This window comes from Orycteropus afer, unplaced genomic scaffold, assembly GCF_000298275.1.
Source record: "Orycteropus afer afer isolate SDZICR_OR568_19922 unplaced genomic scaffold, OryAfe1.0 scaffold00398, whole genome shotgun sequence".
Lineage (NCBI taxonomy): Eukaryota > Metazoa > Chordata > Mammalia > Tubulidentata > Orycteropodidae > Orycteropus > Orycteropus afer.
The window spans coordinates 2,122,093-2,140,544 of record NW_006921985.1 but is presented as its reverse complement, the minus strand read 5'-3'; the positions used below and the strand labels follow the sequence as shown (position 1 = coordinate 2,140,544).

Genomic DNA, 18,452 nt, shown 5'->3' with positions numbered 1-18,452 from the left:
TGATTGATCCCTTTCCAAAGAAGTATTCAGGTATTTGTCTTCAGTCTCATTAATTCTGTCTTCCATTGCATCAATTCTGCTCCTTTGCCCTTCCAATGTGTTATCTATTTCTGACAATTTAGCATTACTCTTCTGTATTTCTATCTGTAGATTTAGAATCATTTCTAATTTTTCATTTATTTAGTCATTTTATTCTTGTATTTTCTTCCAAAATTCTTCTAGGTTTTTTTCTGTGTTTTCTTTGGTCTGTCTCTCAAGATACCTAAATATAATTCTTTTGAATTCCTTATCAGAGAGTTCCAATGCTGCTTCTTCTGCAGGGATGTGTTCTGGATCTGTATCCTGTTCTCTTGTTTCTACCACTTTATCTTGCTTCTTTGTGTGGACTGTGACAGTCTGTTGCCTCTGAGACACTGTGGCGTTGTTGTATTAAGATCTCTGTTAACTGTTTGTGAAGAGCAGTCAAGGGTGATTCAGGCTCTTCCTGGTGGGTTTTTTTTTTTATCATTGGCCCGTTGGTGGAGAAGGAGGTGGTGGCTCTCGGTCAGTAAGTGAAGTTGCAGGAGGTGTGGGTATAGTTGTGTTTTATGGGGATTGTTGCTGCCTCCCACTCAATTAGAGAAAAATTACAACTGAATAACCATCAAAAAACTAAAAGCACATGGACAAAAAATACACCATGTAATCACACAGGAACAGTAACCAAAAAAAAAAAAAAAGAAAAAGAAAAGAAAAAGAAAAAAGAGAAGAAAAAAGGGCAAAAGAAGAAGAAAAAAACAAGAAAACTTACAATATCTGGGTATAGGGCAATAAGAGAAAAAATGTAGAGAAGGAGAATAATGAAGGGAAAAAAATGGGAAAAATGCAAAAAGAAAAACAAGGAACGGGGTTAACCATGAGAAAAAAAAAGAAAAAAGAAAAAAAAAAATGCAACAGTGAACAGGGTAAAGAAAAAGAGCTGAGAAGTAGGACCTGGGAGGGGAAGAATAAGGAATAATAATAAAAAGGACAAATGTATTAATAATAATAGTAGTTTTAAAACAGACAAAAACAAGCACACTAAAAACCAGAAATAAAAAAAGAAAAAAATTGGAGGAGGAGAGGGCAGTCTCTGCCTAAGCATACAGACTGGGATGGAGTTCCCATGGACCCAGAAGGTGGGTGGGAGTGGGGGATGGCCACACCTCCGTTCACCAAGGGGTGTGGGATATAAGAGTAACAAGGGGAATGTCGCACCTTTTCAGTCGTCCAGGTCCGGAGTGTCCTTGGGATTACTGGCTAGCAGAACCTGCTCTTAAGGCCCTGGAATCTTGGAGAGCACTGTCTCTTTAAATATCCAAAATGGTCAAGCCGCTTGTAAACATTCAAAATGGCGGCATCCTCTGAACAGGCAAAAGTGCACAGCTCAGTCCACCTTTCTCGTGACTGGTACTTTGCGTTTTATTCCCCAGCCACCAGAGCAGTCCTCAGTGCAGTCCCTGGCTAGCAGGGCTGATTTTTAGGTTAATTCTTAGATCCTACCACCACTCGGCAATATCCAAGCTGTCTGTGCTGTGCTGTCAGGCTTGCTCAGGATTGCTGCCAGACCGCAGCTCTGTCTGTCTCCTTTTTTGGTATTTTCATGCAAATTCTTCTGCTAGTTGGGGTTTAGTCCACTTCTATATCCTTCCCTTCAAGGCTCAGGGGTCCAGGATATCTTCTGTGTCTGTGTTAACTGCTTCCCCTTTTCTTTGTTGAAGAGGGTCTGTGAAGTCTTTCTCCCTATTCCACCATCTTACTGGAAGTCTCCAAGTAAACATCTTTCTGGTATCATTTGCTTTCAGCCAAGAGCTCTGGTAGCATAGTGGCTAAGACACTTGCCTGCTAACCAGACGGCTGGCGGTTCAAACCCACCAGCCACTCCTCGGAAGGAAGGTTGGGCAATCCTACTTCCGTAGTGATACTGCCTCGGAAACCCAAGGAGGGGTCGCTATGAGTCAGGTTTGACTCGACGGCACATAACAACAACAACAACAACAAGATCTATCTGACATCAGCAATGATAGCCCTCATTCCACGTCCTCTTCTGAATCTAGCTTGCATTTCTGGAAGTTCCCTGTCAATATACTGCGGCTTTGAAGTCACACCATGTTCAAGTAGCCCATAACCATTTCTCACTGTTACCAAACCACAGAGGTCCCACGGCCCCTCCGTCCTCTACAGCCACTACACCCACCAAGACCACTCTTTTAACGTTTCCCTTCTTGATGACCGCCCTTGTGAAGTGCTATTTTTCCAGGAGAGGTGAAGAAGGAAAAGGAGTTGGGACAAGATAAATGGGACTTCTCTTGCACCCCTCCCAGTTAGAGCCTCTTGACAGGGAAACATTACAATGGCTATAGGGAGTCCTCGTGGTGCAGTGGTTATGTGCTCGGCTGCTAATGGAAAGGCTGGCAGTTTGAACCTACAACTGGCCAGTTAAAGATTTTAGGAAAAAAGGCTATTTTTAGTCCAAGGGAAGCAAATAAAATTCTTAAAGTTCTAGATTCTGTTAAGAGGAAACAAACATTTTTCCACTCACAGACTCCATTTTCTAAGAGACTGAACGGCCAGTTTCCTCACTGATAAACGTCAATGGTAAACATGGAGAGGACCGCTGATGTGCCAGGACAGCGTTGAGCGTGTTGGTTAGATGTCGGCCAGCAGTAAAGCCGGCTCTGCTCACTCTGCTTCTCAGGACGTTGTTGACGCATCTGTATGCCCGATGAAGAAAACACACCTGGTCCCTGAAGAATGCGTCTAAGACCTTCAGTCCACAATCCCTTTGGCCCTCTTCGTCAGTCACTTCATATTCTGCCTGACAGGAGACGGGAGAAAAGAAAACTGTCAGGAGTCTCCTTCCCGCCTTCCTGACGTTTATGTCCTCGGCCTTCCCACACCAGCCCGCAGCACCTCACTGTCTGTCACGCAGCGAGGGCTCCTGGAGGTTACACAGTGCTCCACACGCTTCCCACAATCCCCTGTGCCGTGCTCTGTTCTCAGCCAATAAACGTGGCTGCGAAACAGAACAATCTGCACTTTGCGTTATTCTGAGGCACTGCCGTTTTAGAGACGTGCCTAAGACCTTCATTGGCGTTTCCTTTGATCTTTCAAGACTCGTTTTATTAGTGGGAAATGTTGTGAGAGCTCACGGGGGAGGTTAAGGCGGTATTTTCTGGTGCCATCATGTGAACTAGCATGGGTCCTGAGAAAGCCAGTGAAAAGGGCGGGAGGTCTTTTCTCCTCTACAACCCAGTGACCTCACTTCTTCATCTGTCTGTCCCCACTGCAGGGGCCCCTTCTGTCTGTTAACCTACAGAACCCAGAGGATGGGGAACACTTCAAACAAGCCTGCCTTTTTAGTGCCTCAGGGAGAAGATGTCCAGCACTTCCTAGCTGCTCAACTAACAAAGGAATGACAGCTAACAGTGAAAAGACCACAACCTGTCAGAATGCAGTAATGGGCCTTTGGGTCCCCTACAAGTCTCAAGCCTGCCTGACCTCACTGTCACACATACACACACAAGCTCACTAGCTACACTGCACAACAAGCCACACCTACCTTTTTAATACCTCTTTGATTTAACATGGAGCCCCTGGGTGGGACACTAACCACAGGGTTGGCAGTTCATATCCGCCCAGAGCCACCAGGAGACACAGACCTGGCCATCTAGTTCTGAAAGGCCATGGCCACTGACTACCCTAGGAGTGCAAGTCCACTCCGAGCCACACGGGGTTGCCATCCGTCAGAATCGGCTCAGTGACAACTGGCCCGGCTGTTTTGGGATCTTAATATAATGCACTGTGTCATCAGATAAACCCAAACTTGAATGCACAATGAGGACAATTCCACCTGCACAAGACGTGAAGATACAAAACCAGGGTTACACACCCCCAGCAGTTTGGCACGTTTATAAACCGGACCATGGGAAACACTCCAGAGGTTGCGGTACGAGGTCCCCTCAGAGGCTCACCAACAGAGAGGCACCACACTCCAGCCTTCACTGCACTTCTCCTTGGCTCTTAAGTGATCGTTGAAAGGAAGCTATTCCTGGTTAAAAAAAAAAACAAAAAACAAGCAAGCCCACCCTGACCCTATATTCTACTCTCACCACTATATGATCTCCTGGGACCTCATGCCCAAGGACAGTTCTCAGACTTGTCTATTCTGTATCTATACTTCCTCTCTTTCTGCTTACTCCTCAACTTACCACCATCAAAGGAGTTCTGGTAGTGTCGTGGGTAAGGCATTTGGCTGCTAACCAGAAGGTCAGTGGTCCAAGTCCACCAGCTGCTCTGCAGAAGGAAGATGGGGTGACCTACTTCTGTAATGATATATAGTTTCAGAAACCCATTGCGGGTCACTATGAGTCAGAACTGACCTGATGGCACTGAGTGTGGTTTTGGTTTAATGCGATGTAATTCTTAGGGAGACGACTGGAGAGTCCTTGGTCACAGAAGCAGATGCACTCATTCGCTGAGAAAGAAGTCCGCAGAAATGAATGTGCTCTGTACACTTCCACCCAAATCACAATAAAAAGTAAAAAAAAAAGAAAGAAGCCCCCAGCAAAGTATGGTCACTTCTTAGCCACAACCAAACACCTCAAGGAGCAGCTGGCTGAGCCCATGGGCTCAGGACCATGGCCATGGGGAACAGTAAGTTCAACTGGTTTAACACACTACACAAAAACACTGCTCTACATCCTACTTTGGTGAGTAGCAACTAGGGTCTTAAAAGCTTGCAAGCAGCCATCTAAGATACAACTATTGATCTCTCCTCTCCAGTGCAAAGAATAGTGAAGAAAATCAAAGACACATGGAAACAATTAGGCCAAGGGACTAGTGTACCATGGGAACCTCAGCCTACATAACCCTGAGACTAGAAGAACTAGATGGTAACCAGCTACCACTGTCAACTGCTCAGAAAGGGATCAAAATAGGAGATCAGGATAGAGTGGGAGAACAATGTAGAACAAAACTCAAAATCATAAAAAAGACTAGGCTGACTGGTCTGATAGAGCCTGGTGAAACTCCTGAGCCTATGGCCCCTAGTCACCTCTCAGCCTGGAAGTAAACTCATTCCCATCGCGTAGCCTTCAGCCAAACAACAGACAGAGCTACATGGTGAACAATTACACCAGGTGACTACACTCCCTGGAACCATCAACCGTGTGAAATCAGAAGGCAGTGTTTGCACAGGGAGACAGCTTAGAGGGCAGGAATGCATAAGGAAGAAGGACACAGGGACAAGGTAACTACAGGGAGTAAGTGGGAAGAGAGCTGTTACATTATGGGGATTGCAATCAATGTCATGAAATAAAATGCTTATGAACTGTTGAATGGAAAACCAATCTGCTCTGTAAACTTTGTTCCAAATCACAAGAAAAAGTTAACTAACTAAACAGGTAACTAATTAACTAAGTAACTGAACAAGGAGCCCCCGGGGCTCTCTCCCGCTACTGCAAGCTGAGTGCCATGGCCCTCGATGACCGAAGGAGATGTTCTTGGCAAAGTCTCCAGCTGTGTGTCTGGAGCCCTTGCCCACTGGCTGTGTCAGGAGTTTACAGGCACACTCACTCACTGTAGTGAGACATAAGGAAAAAAGAAATCATTGCAAACAATGATAAAAAATCCTTTTGGCAAAACATTTTTATAGGAAAATCATCTTATTGAAAAGTAACTATGGTCTTAACTAATCTTGCACCTTCGAATCCACGGACACGGTATGTCCTATTGATTTCGGTTTCTTTTGATTTCATTTTATAGTTTTCTGTGTACAAGTCTTTAACCCTCCTGGTTTAATTTGTTCCAGGTATCTTATCCTTTTAGATGCTACTGTAAATGGTAATGTGTTCTTTTCTGTTTGTTCATTGCTGACGCCTAGAAATCCAACTAGTTTCTGTGCGTTGACTGTGTACCCTGCCACCTTGCTGAATTCATGGATGAGTTCTAATAGTTTGAATGGATACCTTTCATTTTCAGGTGAAGCCCTGGAGGTCATCACTACACCAAACCTCTACACAAACCTTGGCTGCCCCATGTACTACAGCCTCCATCACTCCTTAAAGCTATACCACCAGGTGCTGCCCAAATCTGCCCAGCAGACCACCTATCTGCTCTACCACTTCTACCTGAGAATGGATGCCTACTGGCCCATTCACTCTTTAACTCAACTCTTCCTGTATCAGGGTACTGTCCACGGTGCACTGTGAGGTGGCAGCCACTCAGGTCTTCCCGTATCAGGGTATTGTCCATGGTGCGCTGTGAGGTGGCAGGGTCTCAGGTCTTTCCGTATCAGGGTATTGTCCACGATGCGCTGTGAGATGGCAGGGTCTCAGGTCTTCCCATATCAGGGTATGTCTACTGTGCAGTGTGAGGTGGTAGGGTCTCAGGTCTTCCATATCAAGGTATTGCCTGTGATGCACTGTGAGGTGGCAGGGTGAAGAAGAGATGACGAGGCCATGGCTGGGCCTTAAAGTGTGTGTGAAATAAACACATACTGCAGGCCCGTTTTGTATCAGGCACAATGATTGGTGCGGAGCGTACAGTCATACCAAGCACTAAAAAAGAATTCAAATGCCACAAGAGTGGTCGACATCATGTGATGAGAAATTAGAAGGAGAAGCTGGAGGTTGTCCTCAGGGTGTTGGTGGAAGGAGGAGTGAGGAGGTCTGCACAGAAGTCAAGATGCTCAAGCCAACACTTCTTTGAAAGCTAAACCCCACAGGATCAGCAGGAACTGGCCAGGCAAACAGAAAGTACCAGGTAAGGGGTGGATGACAGCCAGCCTCCAGGTTCCTAGCTTAGGTGTTCAGGTAGAAGATGACTGATGACTGATGAAATGCGGCAAGAAACACTATGGTTAGGACTGCTCTGGACAGAGACTTGGCCACTGAGAGACAGAATTGCCATGAACGACCCATGTGGAAATGGGCAAGTGGCACGTGGAATCTGAATGCAGAGCTTACAAGGAAAGTCTCACAAGGACTTAAAGACTTACAAGGAAAGTCACCGTCCAGACGGAAAGACACCATGAAATGGACGAACTCATACAGGGCTGAGAGGAGAGGAAGGGTTGGGGACAGAGAGGGTAGGCAGCACGGAAGGGGAGGGGAGAGAACGGGAGGGGTGGGAGCGGGAGGGGAGGGAGGGGAGGGAAGAGTCGAGCACGTGCCTCAGGTGACGCCACTGGGGTTTGGAGCTGGGGCACCGGAAGAGCAGGGAAACCCGCAGCCAGAGGGCCGCTGAAGGGAGAAGTGAAGAAACGGAGACCGAAGGCAGCTGGCAGACTGACCGCACCAAAGGGGCTCGGAGATAAAGCCAAGCTCACATCCCAGCCTGTGCCCTTCACAGGCTCGATGCAGGGCTGAGACGTCAGGCCGCCGATCTGCTCAGAACGATTTCCCCCGCGACGTTCAAAGGCAGCCAGCACGCTGCTCACTAAGAGCCCTCAAAGCCAGCTTCTGGGATTTCTGGACACAGTACACGGAAGTGAGAGCAGCCTGAGGCGCTGGGGGCTTGGCTTTCTCTCTTTCTCAACGGCTGCAGAAAACATCCGGAACACAACACTCGACGATTCAGCACTTTTTACACGTACGACGCAGTGGCCAGTTACGTTCCTCCCGCACAACCATCCCCAGCGCCAGCCACCACGTTTCCATCGAGTTACGGTTCTGGAAGCGCTGTTCAGTCCAATACTTACCCAGGTGTTGAAGGTACTTTGTAGATGGGAGCAAAGTCCAGGAGCAGCTACTTTTGCAAAGGGAGCTTATCCCAGGTGATCTAGGTGGGCCTGACTCAGTGAGCCGAGAGGCTGCGAGCAGAGGGAGGCTGCCCTAAGGAAGAATTCCACGTAGGGAGCAGCTTCGGCCACGATCGCAGCCCGCCCTGCCCGACAGCCTGCCCTACGGATTCCGGACTTGCCCGGCCAGCCCCCACAATCACGTAAGCCAACTCCTTATCATACAAATAATAAACCAAAAAACCAAACTCACTACCATTGACTTGACTGCGAATCATTGCAACGCCCGTTAGGTTTCCAAGGATGTAAACCTTTACAGAAGCCGACTGCTTCATCTTTCTTCTGTTGAGCAACTGGTGGGTTTGAACCACTGACCTTCTGATTAGCAGCCCAATGTCTTGCCCACTGTACCACCAGGGCTCCTGTTTGCATTTAGTAAGTCCACAGCATACATCTGCTGACTTCACCAGCACAGGCCACAGCAGAGAAGCCTCAGAACCTTGGCTTTTCTGTCAAATCCCACCAGTGTTTTGCTGTTAGCCGCCTCAGTTTACAGCTGTCATAGCTGTAAAACTCCCACGCTTGGCAGGGTGTCTGTCAGGGTTAGAAAAACAACCACCACAATAAATCTCAAACGGGACACAGGAAATGCTGAGGACTGCCAGGGCACAGCAAATCCCACTGGGTCCGAGTGTCCCCGTCCCACCAACTACTCCTCCCTCCGCTCCTGGGCGCCTGTTTGACGCACAGGAACTGCCAGTTGAGGGCAGGAAGGGTAACTCTCAGGAGGCTGACAAGCACAGGGTCATGACTGGCTTTTCAACTTTCTTACAATTTAAGGCAGTGGGGGACGGTGAAAAGGAGCTCAGGTTGTGTAGTGCCTAAGGTATCTGACTGCTAACCAGAATGCTGGCGGTTCAAACCCACCAGCCACTCCTCCGAAAGAAGACTGGGCAATGCACTTCTGTAGAGATACCGCCTCGGAAACGCAAGGAGGGGTCACTATTGAGTTGGATCCAACTCAGTGGCAGTGAGAGTTTGGTTTAGTTTCTCAGGGGCAGTGAATTACTGAACACGGCCTTTCCAGCCACGGTCTTTAACTCCCACCAAATGACTGGGTGGGACTATGCCAACGTGAGGTGCTTGTGGCCCACCACTAGGATCGGGCAGCTTGTTAGTGATGTAAATATGGTACATGGTGCCCTTGTGGGGGTGGGACCACAGAAATAAGGTGTGTGGAGCCCTGGCGTGGGGACTGGGCAATTTTGCATTCAGCTAGGCTTGAGATAGGTCATCCCAGAGGTGGGAGGGGGAGATCACACTACCATCAGGGGAGAGAAGCAGGGGTGGGGTACGTCTCTGGACCAGGCTCCCTGTGCTGAGATGGTAGAGAGACGGAGGCAGCAGCGGCAGCAGACTTGAGAGACAGACACAAGGGAGCGCTGGGCTGCCGGCCCACAGAGCGGGAAAGCTGAGTGCCCTTGGGCAGGAGGCTTCCTGGTGGAGTGGGGTGCAGGTAGGTGCACCTCTCAGCAGAGCTGAAGGAGCTGTGTACCACTTGCCAGAGCAGGGCAGAGGCCAGCGGCCAGGGAGGCATGCCTGCAGGCACGGCTGTGGGGAAACCATCCTGGCGGAAGAACTGTATTCTGAGCATTCCTGTTATGTCCCTAATAAACCCCACAATAGTGAGGACTGTCTGTGAGTTCTGTGTGAGCACTGTGCCAAATTACTAAACCCAGCAGAGAAGTGGAGAGGGCCGAGGGAGGGGCGGCTGGTGCCGGTACAAAGGTTGGAGGGTGGCAGCAGGTCTGACTCTGTGCTTGTGGGCCTCAGCCTCGGCCGCTGGGCTGCGGCTGCTGCTGCTGGGGGCTGCGTGTCCCGTCTGTGAGGTCAGAGGAGGTCGGAGCACATGCTCTCCTCCCCTCTTTGCAGGCAGCTTCGGAGGCACTCCTAAGAGCCAGTGATCTCCAATACCTGGGACACAATTCCACATCAACTACCACCTGCACCAGAAGACAACAGAACACACCGTCCCCCGCTTTCTCCTCTCTTCCGTCATGTCACGTGCAATGTATTAACTCAGAGACCACGGCTCAGCTCTGAACTTCTCTTAAACCCAAGATCGCACACTTCAACCCAGAGAGAGCTGCTTACCACTGCGTCCAAGAACTCAACGTGTCTCTGCAGGTCGGGTTTCGTGTCACAGAACTGCCGGAAGAGAAGTCTTCCTATTGGCTGCTTGTCACAAAGACTGTGATAATCCTTTTCTGGGTGAAGAGAGGGGACAAGAAGCAGACGACCGTTACAGTTCACACAGGCTTTTCTCACCCTTACTATTTCCACGTGATACACTAAGTCACCTGTTGGATTTGCAGTTTTTACTCAACTGCTGGTTCAGAACGGGTTATCATGAGCGTCTCAAACGCCCAGCCACAGGCAGAGAGAGCTGAAAGAAATGGTGGTTCAAGATGAGGGAAGTGTGACTGGCAACGGCCCTGCTCTCTCAGAGGAAATACAGTGGGGAGCTGCAGTCCTTCTGGACGGAGCAGCCCAGAGCCCAGAGCCTGACACGGGGCAGACAGAGAGAGGGGCGGGAACACAGTCCACCACACGCCCACCCTCTGCACTCCACACGTTGCCTGTCTGTGAAACACTCTGAGAAATATGCCAAATCAACTCTAAAGCTAGCTCTACTTTGCCACTCCTCTACACTTAAGGGAAGTTACAGCCATCATACAGGATGTTGCTGTTAGGGGCCGTTGAGTCCGCTCCGACTAACTCACAGTGACCCTCCTTACCGTAGAACGAAACACACCCGGTCCTGCACCAGCCTCACAATCCGTGCTATACCTGAGCCCATCGTTGCAGACACTGTGTCTGTCCATCTCGTTGAGGGCCTTCCCCTTCTTCAGTGACCCTCCACCTTACCAAGCATGACATCCTTCTCCAGGGAATGGTCCCTTCTGACCACGTGACCAAAGTAGGGGAGACGAAGTCTGGCCATCGTACATACTCAGTGGTTTTCTGAACTGCTCTTGTTGTGTTTGTGCCTTTTCTCTGCCCTAGGAGAACATGGTGCCATGTCCCTCACCCCAGACACTGAGACTGTCGTGAGAGCCGACCAACCAGTCAGTTGCACTGCCATGGAGTCGACTTAGTGCTGATGACCCGTGCGTCAAGGCAGAGCTGCCCTCTAACGGTGATCAAGGGCCGTGGTCTTACGGAAAGGCCCCTAGACAGCACGGCTTCTGCTCCACTGCTCACCTAAAGCGGGGCAGTGCACACCCAGCCCATGGCACCGCAGAAGACGGGCCTGGCGATCTGCTCTCACTAAGATTATAACCCAGAGAACCCCTGCAGCAAGTCCACTCCACGCACACGGAGTCCCCGTGAGGCAGCATCGACTCGGGATCAAATAGCAACAATCCTACCGACACACACTGCCAAGCCTTTCCTCCTCAGTGCTGCTGTCTGGATTCAAATCGACCGCCTTGCAGTTGGTGCTCAAGCACAAACAAGGCACTGATATTTGGTCAAACTGTCAAGAAGGACATGAAACAAACTGAACACTCAAGCTGGTTAATTTCAACTTCAGCAAGAAAATCCCTTGTTCTCTTAGCAGGGGCTTTCAACTCGAGAGGAACGTCACTATTTTTAGGAACCCGGAGAATGAACCTAATGCTGAAGAAATAAAGTACGACTCATGAGAGGTAGGGAGCTCTGGTGGTGTAGTGTCTAAGGCACTTGGCTGCTAACCAGAAGGCTGGCGGTTCAAACACACCAGCCACTTGTCAGAAGGAAGGTTGGGCAATCTACTTCCTTAGTGATACTGCCTCAGAAACCCAAGGACTCGCTATGAGTCGTGTCCGACCCGACGGCACATAACAACAACAGCAACATGAGAGGTAAGCAAACCATAACAAACTCTGCACTTAAAGGGCTCATTAGTGCCACAGTAATTCTAGGAACCTAACAGCCCCTCTCTGAATTATTAAGTCTACCCATGGAAAAGAACCACTGCCATGGAGTTGATTCTAACTCACAGCGCCCCTAGAGGACAGAGTGGAACTGCCCACAGGGTCTCCAAGGCTGTCAGTCTTCACAGAAGCAAAGGCCAAACCACACCCACTGCCTGGAGTCCATTCCGACCCACAGCGCCCCTAGAGGACAGAGTGGAACTGCCCACAGGGTCTCCCAGGCTGTCAGTCTTCAGGGAAGCAAAGCCCAAACCACACCCACTGCCTGGAATCCATTCCGACTCACACACCGCTACAGGGTGGACTCAATTCAGACTCACGTGCCTCTAGAGGACAGACTGGAACTGCCCCATCAGGTTTCCAAGTCTGTACATATATATATGTATATATATATATACACATATATATACATATATATATATATATTTTTTTTTATTGTGATTTGGGTGAAAGTTAACAGAGCAAATTCATTTGCCATATAGTAGTGCATACACTTTTTGTCTCCTGACATTGACTGCAATTCCCCACAGAGTAACAGCTCCCCTCCCACCTCCTCCCTTAGTCACCTCTTCTCTATGTCCTTCCTTCCCTCATACTCCGCCCCTCAAGCTGTCTCCCTGTGCAAACACTGCCCTTCTGTTCTCCCATGATTGATCCCTCCAGGGAGTGTATCTCCCTGATGTAAATGTTCAGCCCATATGCCTGTCTGTTGTTTGGCTGGGAGCCACAGGAATGAATTTAGTTTCAGACCTGAAGTGTAACTAGGGCCCAGAACCTTAGAGGTCTCACCAGCCTCTATCAGACAAGCACACCTGGTCTTTATGATTTTGAGTTTTATTCCACATTGTTCTCCCTCTCCATCAAGGATCTCCTACATAGATCCCCCTCTGAGTGATTGGCAGTGGCAGCCGGGCACCATCTAGTTCTTCTGGTCTCATGGTCGTACAGGCTGAGGATCGCACAGTCCACTAGTCCCTTGGACTAATTGTTTCCATGAGTCTTTGGTTTTCCTCATTCTTCTTTGCTCTGGACAAGGAGAGACCCATCATTGCAGCTAGATGGCCACTTGCAAGCTATTAAGACCCCAGTTGCTACTCACCAAAGTAGGATGTAGTCAATGTTTTTGTGTAGTATTATGCCAAGTGAGCTTGGTATCTGCTGCGACCATGGTCCCAGGCCCACAGGTGCAACTACTCGCTCCCCTCAGGGTATCTGGCTGTAGCCGAGCAGCCACCACAACCTGTTCCCAAGGCTGTATGTACATCTTTACAGAAGCTGATTGTCCATTTTTCTCCCACAGAGTGACGGGTGGGCTAGAACCACCGATCTTTTGGTTGGCAGCCGAATGCATCACCACAGCACCAGCAGAGACAAGGATAGAATCATTTTTGGTTGCCAGTGTACAACTACTTGTTTAAACAAACATGAGTCACAGGTTTACAAAAATTCTACCACTTCTTAGTCCCATTTGGCTATTTGGTATTTTATTTTAGGGCTACTCATTAGCCACATTTGAAAAGACAAGCAATGCAAGCCAGTCAAAAAATTTTGCTTTGGAAAAGTTGAAAGTGTTCACAGTTTCCTCCCATAGTCAAAGGTTTAGAAAGATTGTGAGCATCCAGATGAAGGGGGCAGACTGGGCAGACGTCTGGCCCCTTTCTCACTGCAGATTCCTGCTGGAATGCTGGGAACGAAAACAGAACCTGAGCACTAACAGCAAGAAAGAAACCCTGCCTCTGGCAGTGAGTCATGGGCACCCTCGGAGCTGGCGTGCTGGGACGACAGGGGAGACAAAGAGCTAACAGGCCGACTGTCACAGGTACCACACAAGCCTGCAGAGAGAAGCAGCCGACCATGCCGGTCACCAGAGCAGCCTGAGCAGCAAGGCTGGCCACCAGGTTCTCCTTCAGGCTGAGGGCCGCTTTGAGGACAGAGGGTGTTCGCCCAGGGAAATCGTGGGGAAGCGCCTCGGGCTCTTGCACGGACTCCAACACCTCCACCCGCTCCATCGCACCATCCAGACATCGCCTCATCGCACACCACCCCCCAGAACCCCATTCAGGAGAGAGGACACCTGGGAAGGCTGAGTGGGGTGGGCCCAAGAGAAGCCATGGTGGCCGCCCACCCAACAAACACGGTCCTTAGTATAGAGATGAATCTATACTAAGCTCAGAGCTCCAGGCATTTGAGGAAAAGCCACAGCTGAGAAGGGACCAAGAACAACTGAAAAACGGAATGAGGAGAAAGAGAGAGATTCAAGAAACAGAATCGGGATCCTTAAAAACCCTGACTACCACGCTCTGAGAGACTGCAAGAGACTGCTGTGGCCTACCCAAGAACAGTCCACTTGGACAACAAACAACACGGAGTGGGAGCGCCTCCCAGCAGGAGGACAGGAGAGGCCTGCCTCGAGCCCGCTGCTGATCTGGGGTAAGCGGGAGGAAGAACTCTCTGGATATGACCAGCGCAAAGCAAACAACGCAAAGATGGAAAACTGCAGAGAAATCCTGGCGCGTAAAAGGCAGGTCCACCAAGTGAAATATCGCCCTACGGGAGTCTCAGAAGTGAAGGCCAGAGAAAACGGGGAGAGGGAGACACACACTCATGTGCACATGCACACACGTGCACATGCACACACACACAAACATGCATGCATGCATGCACATGTGCACACACATGCATCCGTATATGCACACACGACACATGCGCATACACACACGTGCATGCACACGTGCACACACATGCACAGTGCACACGTGCACACACATGCATGCACACTTACACACACACATGCGTGTGCACAGCATACCATCTTCCCAGGCTACAGACCAAAAGGCTCCACTGAGTGGTCAACATAACTCATGAAGACAGACCCCCGTCTAGAGACTGCTGGTGACATGTCCCAACACCAAGGAGGAACAAGAAATCCCAAAGTCCTCTGAGAAAGAAAGAGAAAGTTAGCTACCAAAGGTTATGCATCGGAGGGATGGCCTTATTAGCGAAGCCAGGGGAGGAGAGCCGATGTTCCCCGAGTCTGGGGACGGGTGGGGTGGCTGAGAGAATCTCATTCAGTTACATGACTATAACGAGAAGGCAAAAAAGGACAGAGGCAAATGGAGTGCAAAGCAAGACTGATCAGATTTTCAGAAGCCTGGGTGCCGCCCGGCAGAGCCTGTCGACCCTGAAAGCAAAGGGGCAAAGCAAGAATGACTGGTGACACCTCGACGTGACACCGAAACACCAGGCCCACTGCTGTCGAGTCAATTCCAACCAGCGACCCCACAGGGTTTCCAAGGCTGTCAGTCTACAGAAGCAGACTGTGTCATCTTCCTCCCACAGAGTAGCTGGTAGGTTTGAACCAGCGACCTTCTGGTTAGCAGCCAAATGCCTTAACCACTGCACCACCAGAGCTCCAGGGACCGTTTAAGTCCCTTACATGTGTTACTTCATTCCATCTTCATGACACTTACATCTTCAGGAAATCAGTGGCCTTTGGGAAATGACTCCCTCCTGAAGGCTCCTGATCTCAGCAGCAGCTGAGGGGCAGCGGGGACACTGGTGGGCGACACGGTGAACGTCCTGACCCCGACACGTGAAGACGCTGGATGGCTGTGGTTGTGCTGTCTACTGACTCATCACAGGGAAAAACACATTTTTACAGATGAAGCCGGGGCAGGAGAGATGCGGCACAGGGTGACCAGAGCCAAGGCTGGACCACGGGCGGTAAGAGACAGAGGGGTTTCCAGGCACCGAATGCCTTCTGGGGGGCAGTTCATCCTGACGTATGTCAACTCCCTCCTCTGTACTAGGGATAGGGAGCACAGATGACCCGACCCAGACCCCCAGGGACTCTGTGTTCTCCGGAGGGGACAAGGGGACTGACGGCAGCCCACGCAGGGGCCTGGAAGCCACAAGCAGCTCTGCCCGGTGAGAGGGGTGGGGAGCAGGACACCCCAGGCCCCAAGGTGAACATGTGGGAGACAGGGGCGCGCTTGTGCAGGCAGCGCTGGTAGGATGTGGAGGTCATTAGCTGACAAAGAAACAGGGCACTGGGTTGGCCACCATGGTCAGCAAAGGGCTGCAGAGCCGACGGCAAGGGCCTAACACACCGAGCGGGAAACGCCTTCACCTCTCTGCCGAGCGCTCGGGGAGAGAGCCGGGACGAGGCCAGCATGAGGAAGGAGAGCCAGCCACAGGGCTGAGCAGTGACGACACTGCCGGGAAGGACGAACGGCAGCGCATGTCCACGGGACAGAGCCAAACCCCGCACCTTCCTCGCCTCTTCAGGGACGTATTCCATTCAAGCTTTCCACACTGACTTCTCATTACCCTTAACAAGTCCCCCTACAATTCAAACTGCTGGAATGGAATGCTTACTTGTGAAGGAAGCTAGCCGGCTGGTTCTCTGACGCTCACCTTAGCTCTGGCACAAACAACGGGAGATCATTCGTATTTTTTTTTTTAAGTTTGTGGCCCAAGGCTCAGATACAACAGTAAAACCTGCAAAAGCCAGAACCTGTGTGAGGCAGAAACCTGTCAGAGAAGGAAAACAAATACTTCCCACTAAAATGAGCGACAGAAAACTGTTAAGCTTGCACCCTGTCAAAGGTAGAAACTTGTAAGAGCCGGGAAAACGAGGCAGTTCTGTTGAGTTCCAGCTCTCACGGGTTTCCCTGTGTGTCCATTTCTATCACACCTATAAAATCTCTCAGTAAGCAGTAACAAGACACAAGCCCCATTCTGAAAAGTCTTTAAAGATACAAAAGAGCGAACAGGAAGGAGACTGTCGGGTGCCGTCCACAAGGAGGGCTCCTGTAGTCCAAATTCCTGCACCACCACCGGGCAGGCGTGAGACCCGGGCCCAGGAATGGGACAGGGTCCTGCGTTCCTTCTCGGGAAGACGAGGACCACATAACCCTGAAGCCTCATACAGAGATACCCGGAAATTCAGATGGGATCAGAGGGGTTCCAGCAGCATTGACATGGAACCAGCCAGGAAGACCCAACGTTCACTCAACCCCAGCGTTCTCCCTGGCTCAGGTGTAAAAGCCAGAACAGTGAATAGTTGATAAAATACAAACCTTATTTCTAAAGTCTTCTATGTAAATGTGGGGGTTAGGAACTCAGGTGGTCATTACTTTATTCAGCTGAGCCCTGCTTTGTATGATCAAAGTAGCTTATCATTCTGGGGCAATGTAAAATGCTCACAGTGATGGCAGAAACAGACTCCTGGCCAGATAACTGACACCACCACCACGAAGCCAATGTGATTGCAACGGACAGTACTAGAGTCACAGAGAATTCTTTTAAAAAGATTTTCTAAATCTATAAAAAAATATTCTGAACTCTAGATAAGCAAGGCAGGCCCAGGGCTGGCAGCTGTTTTTTGCTTGGGTGTGGTTCTATATCAAGGCCAGGGCCTATGGTAGGCAGGCCCAGGGCTGGGCCTACTTTCGCTTGGCTGTGGCTCTATATCAAGGCTGGGGCCTGAGGTAGGCAGGCTGGGGGCTTGGAGGCTGCTTTTTGCTTGGGGTTGGCTCTCTATTAAGGCCGGAGCCTGGGGTAGGCAGGCCCAGGGCTGGGGGCTGCTTTTTGATTGGGTGTGACTCTATATTAAGGCTGGGGCCTGAGGTAGGCAGGCCAGGGGCTTCGAAGCTGCTTTTTGCTTGGGCTGGACTCCCTGTTAAGGCCGGAGCCTGAGGTAGGCGGGACTGGAGGCTGCTTTTCACTTGGGGTTGGCTCTATATTAAGGCTGGGGCCTGAGGTAGGCAGGTGCAGAGGGGTTAGGAACAACTAAGGGAGATGAACTTGTCTGTCAGTTTGTCATCCTGTGGTGGCTTACGTGTCACTGTGAGGCCGGAGGCTATGCCACCGTGTTGCAAAATGCCAGCAGGGTCCCCACGGTGGAGAGGTTTCAGTGGAGCTCCCAGGCTTAGACAGACTCGGAAGAAGGAAGAGGCCTTCCACTTCTCAAACAATTGCCCAGGGAAAACTTTATGAATAGCAGTGAAACACTGTCTGATATGTTACTCGAAAACTTTATGAATAGCCCTGAAACATTGTCCGACATAGTGCCAGAAGATGAGCCTATCAAATCGGAAGGCACTCAAAGTTTGACTGGGGAAGAGCCGACTCCTCAGACTGAGACGACTTTAGCAATATGGATAAAGTAAAGCTTTCAGGACCTCCACTGGCTGATGTGGCATGACTCAACATGAGCAGAAACAGATGCAAACACTCATTAATAATCAGAACATGGAATGTACAAAGTATGAATCTGAGAAAATTGGAAGTTGTCAAAAAGGAAACAGAATGCACAAAGACTCATATCCTAGGCATTAGTGAGCTGAAATGGGCCGGTTTTCTCCATTTTGAATCAGACAACCATATGATCTACTGTGCTGGGAATGACAAATTGAAGAGGAATGGCGTGGAATTCATCTTCACGAAGAGAGGTTCAAGATCTGTCCTGAAATACAACGCTGTCAGTGATAGGATAATATCCATATACCTACAAGGAAGACCAGTTAATACTACTATTATCCAAATTTACGCACCAACCACCAAAGCCAAAGATGAGGAAATTGAAGCTTTCTACCAACTTCTTCAGTCTGAAATTGATCAAACACGCAACCAAGATATGTTGATTATCACTGGCGACTGGAATGAAAAAGTTGGAAACAAAGAGTCACCAGTAGTTGGAAAATATGGCCTTG

At 49.7% G+C, this 18,452-nt stretch overlaps 1 protein-coding gene across 1 annotated transcript in view; it reads right to left on the bottom strand.

Annotated features, from left to right (window-relative positions):
• Window positions 1–18,452, bottom strand: part of GRK4 (G protein-coupled receptor kinase 4) — a 115,783-nt gene that overhangs the window by 55,818 nt on the left and 41,513 nt on the right. The window contains exons 4-5 of the mRNA XM_007953518.1: window positions 9,914–10,026; window positions 2,759–2,836 (exon numbers count right to left, since the gene is read on the bottom strand). Of these exons, the coding sequence (XP_007951709.1) occupies window positions 2,759–2,836; window positions 9,914–10,026 (191 nt within the window). The remainder of the gene's footprint in view (window positions 1–2,758; window positions 2,837–9,913; window positions 10,027–18,452) is intronic.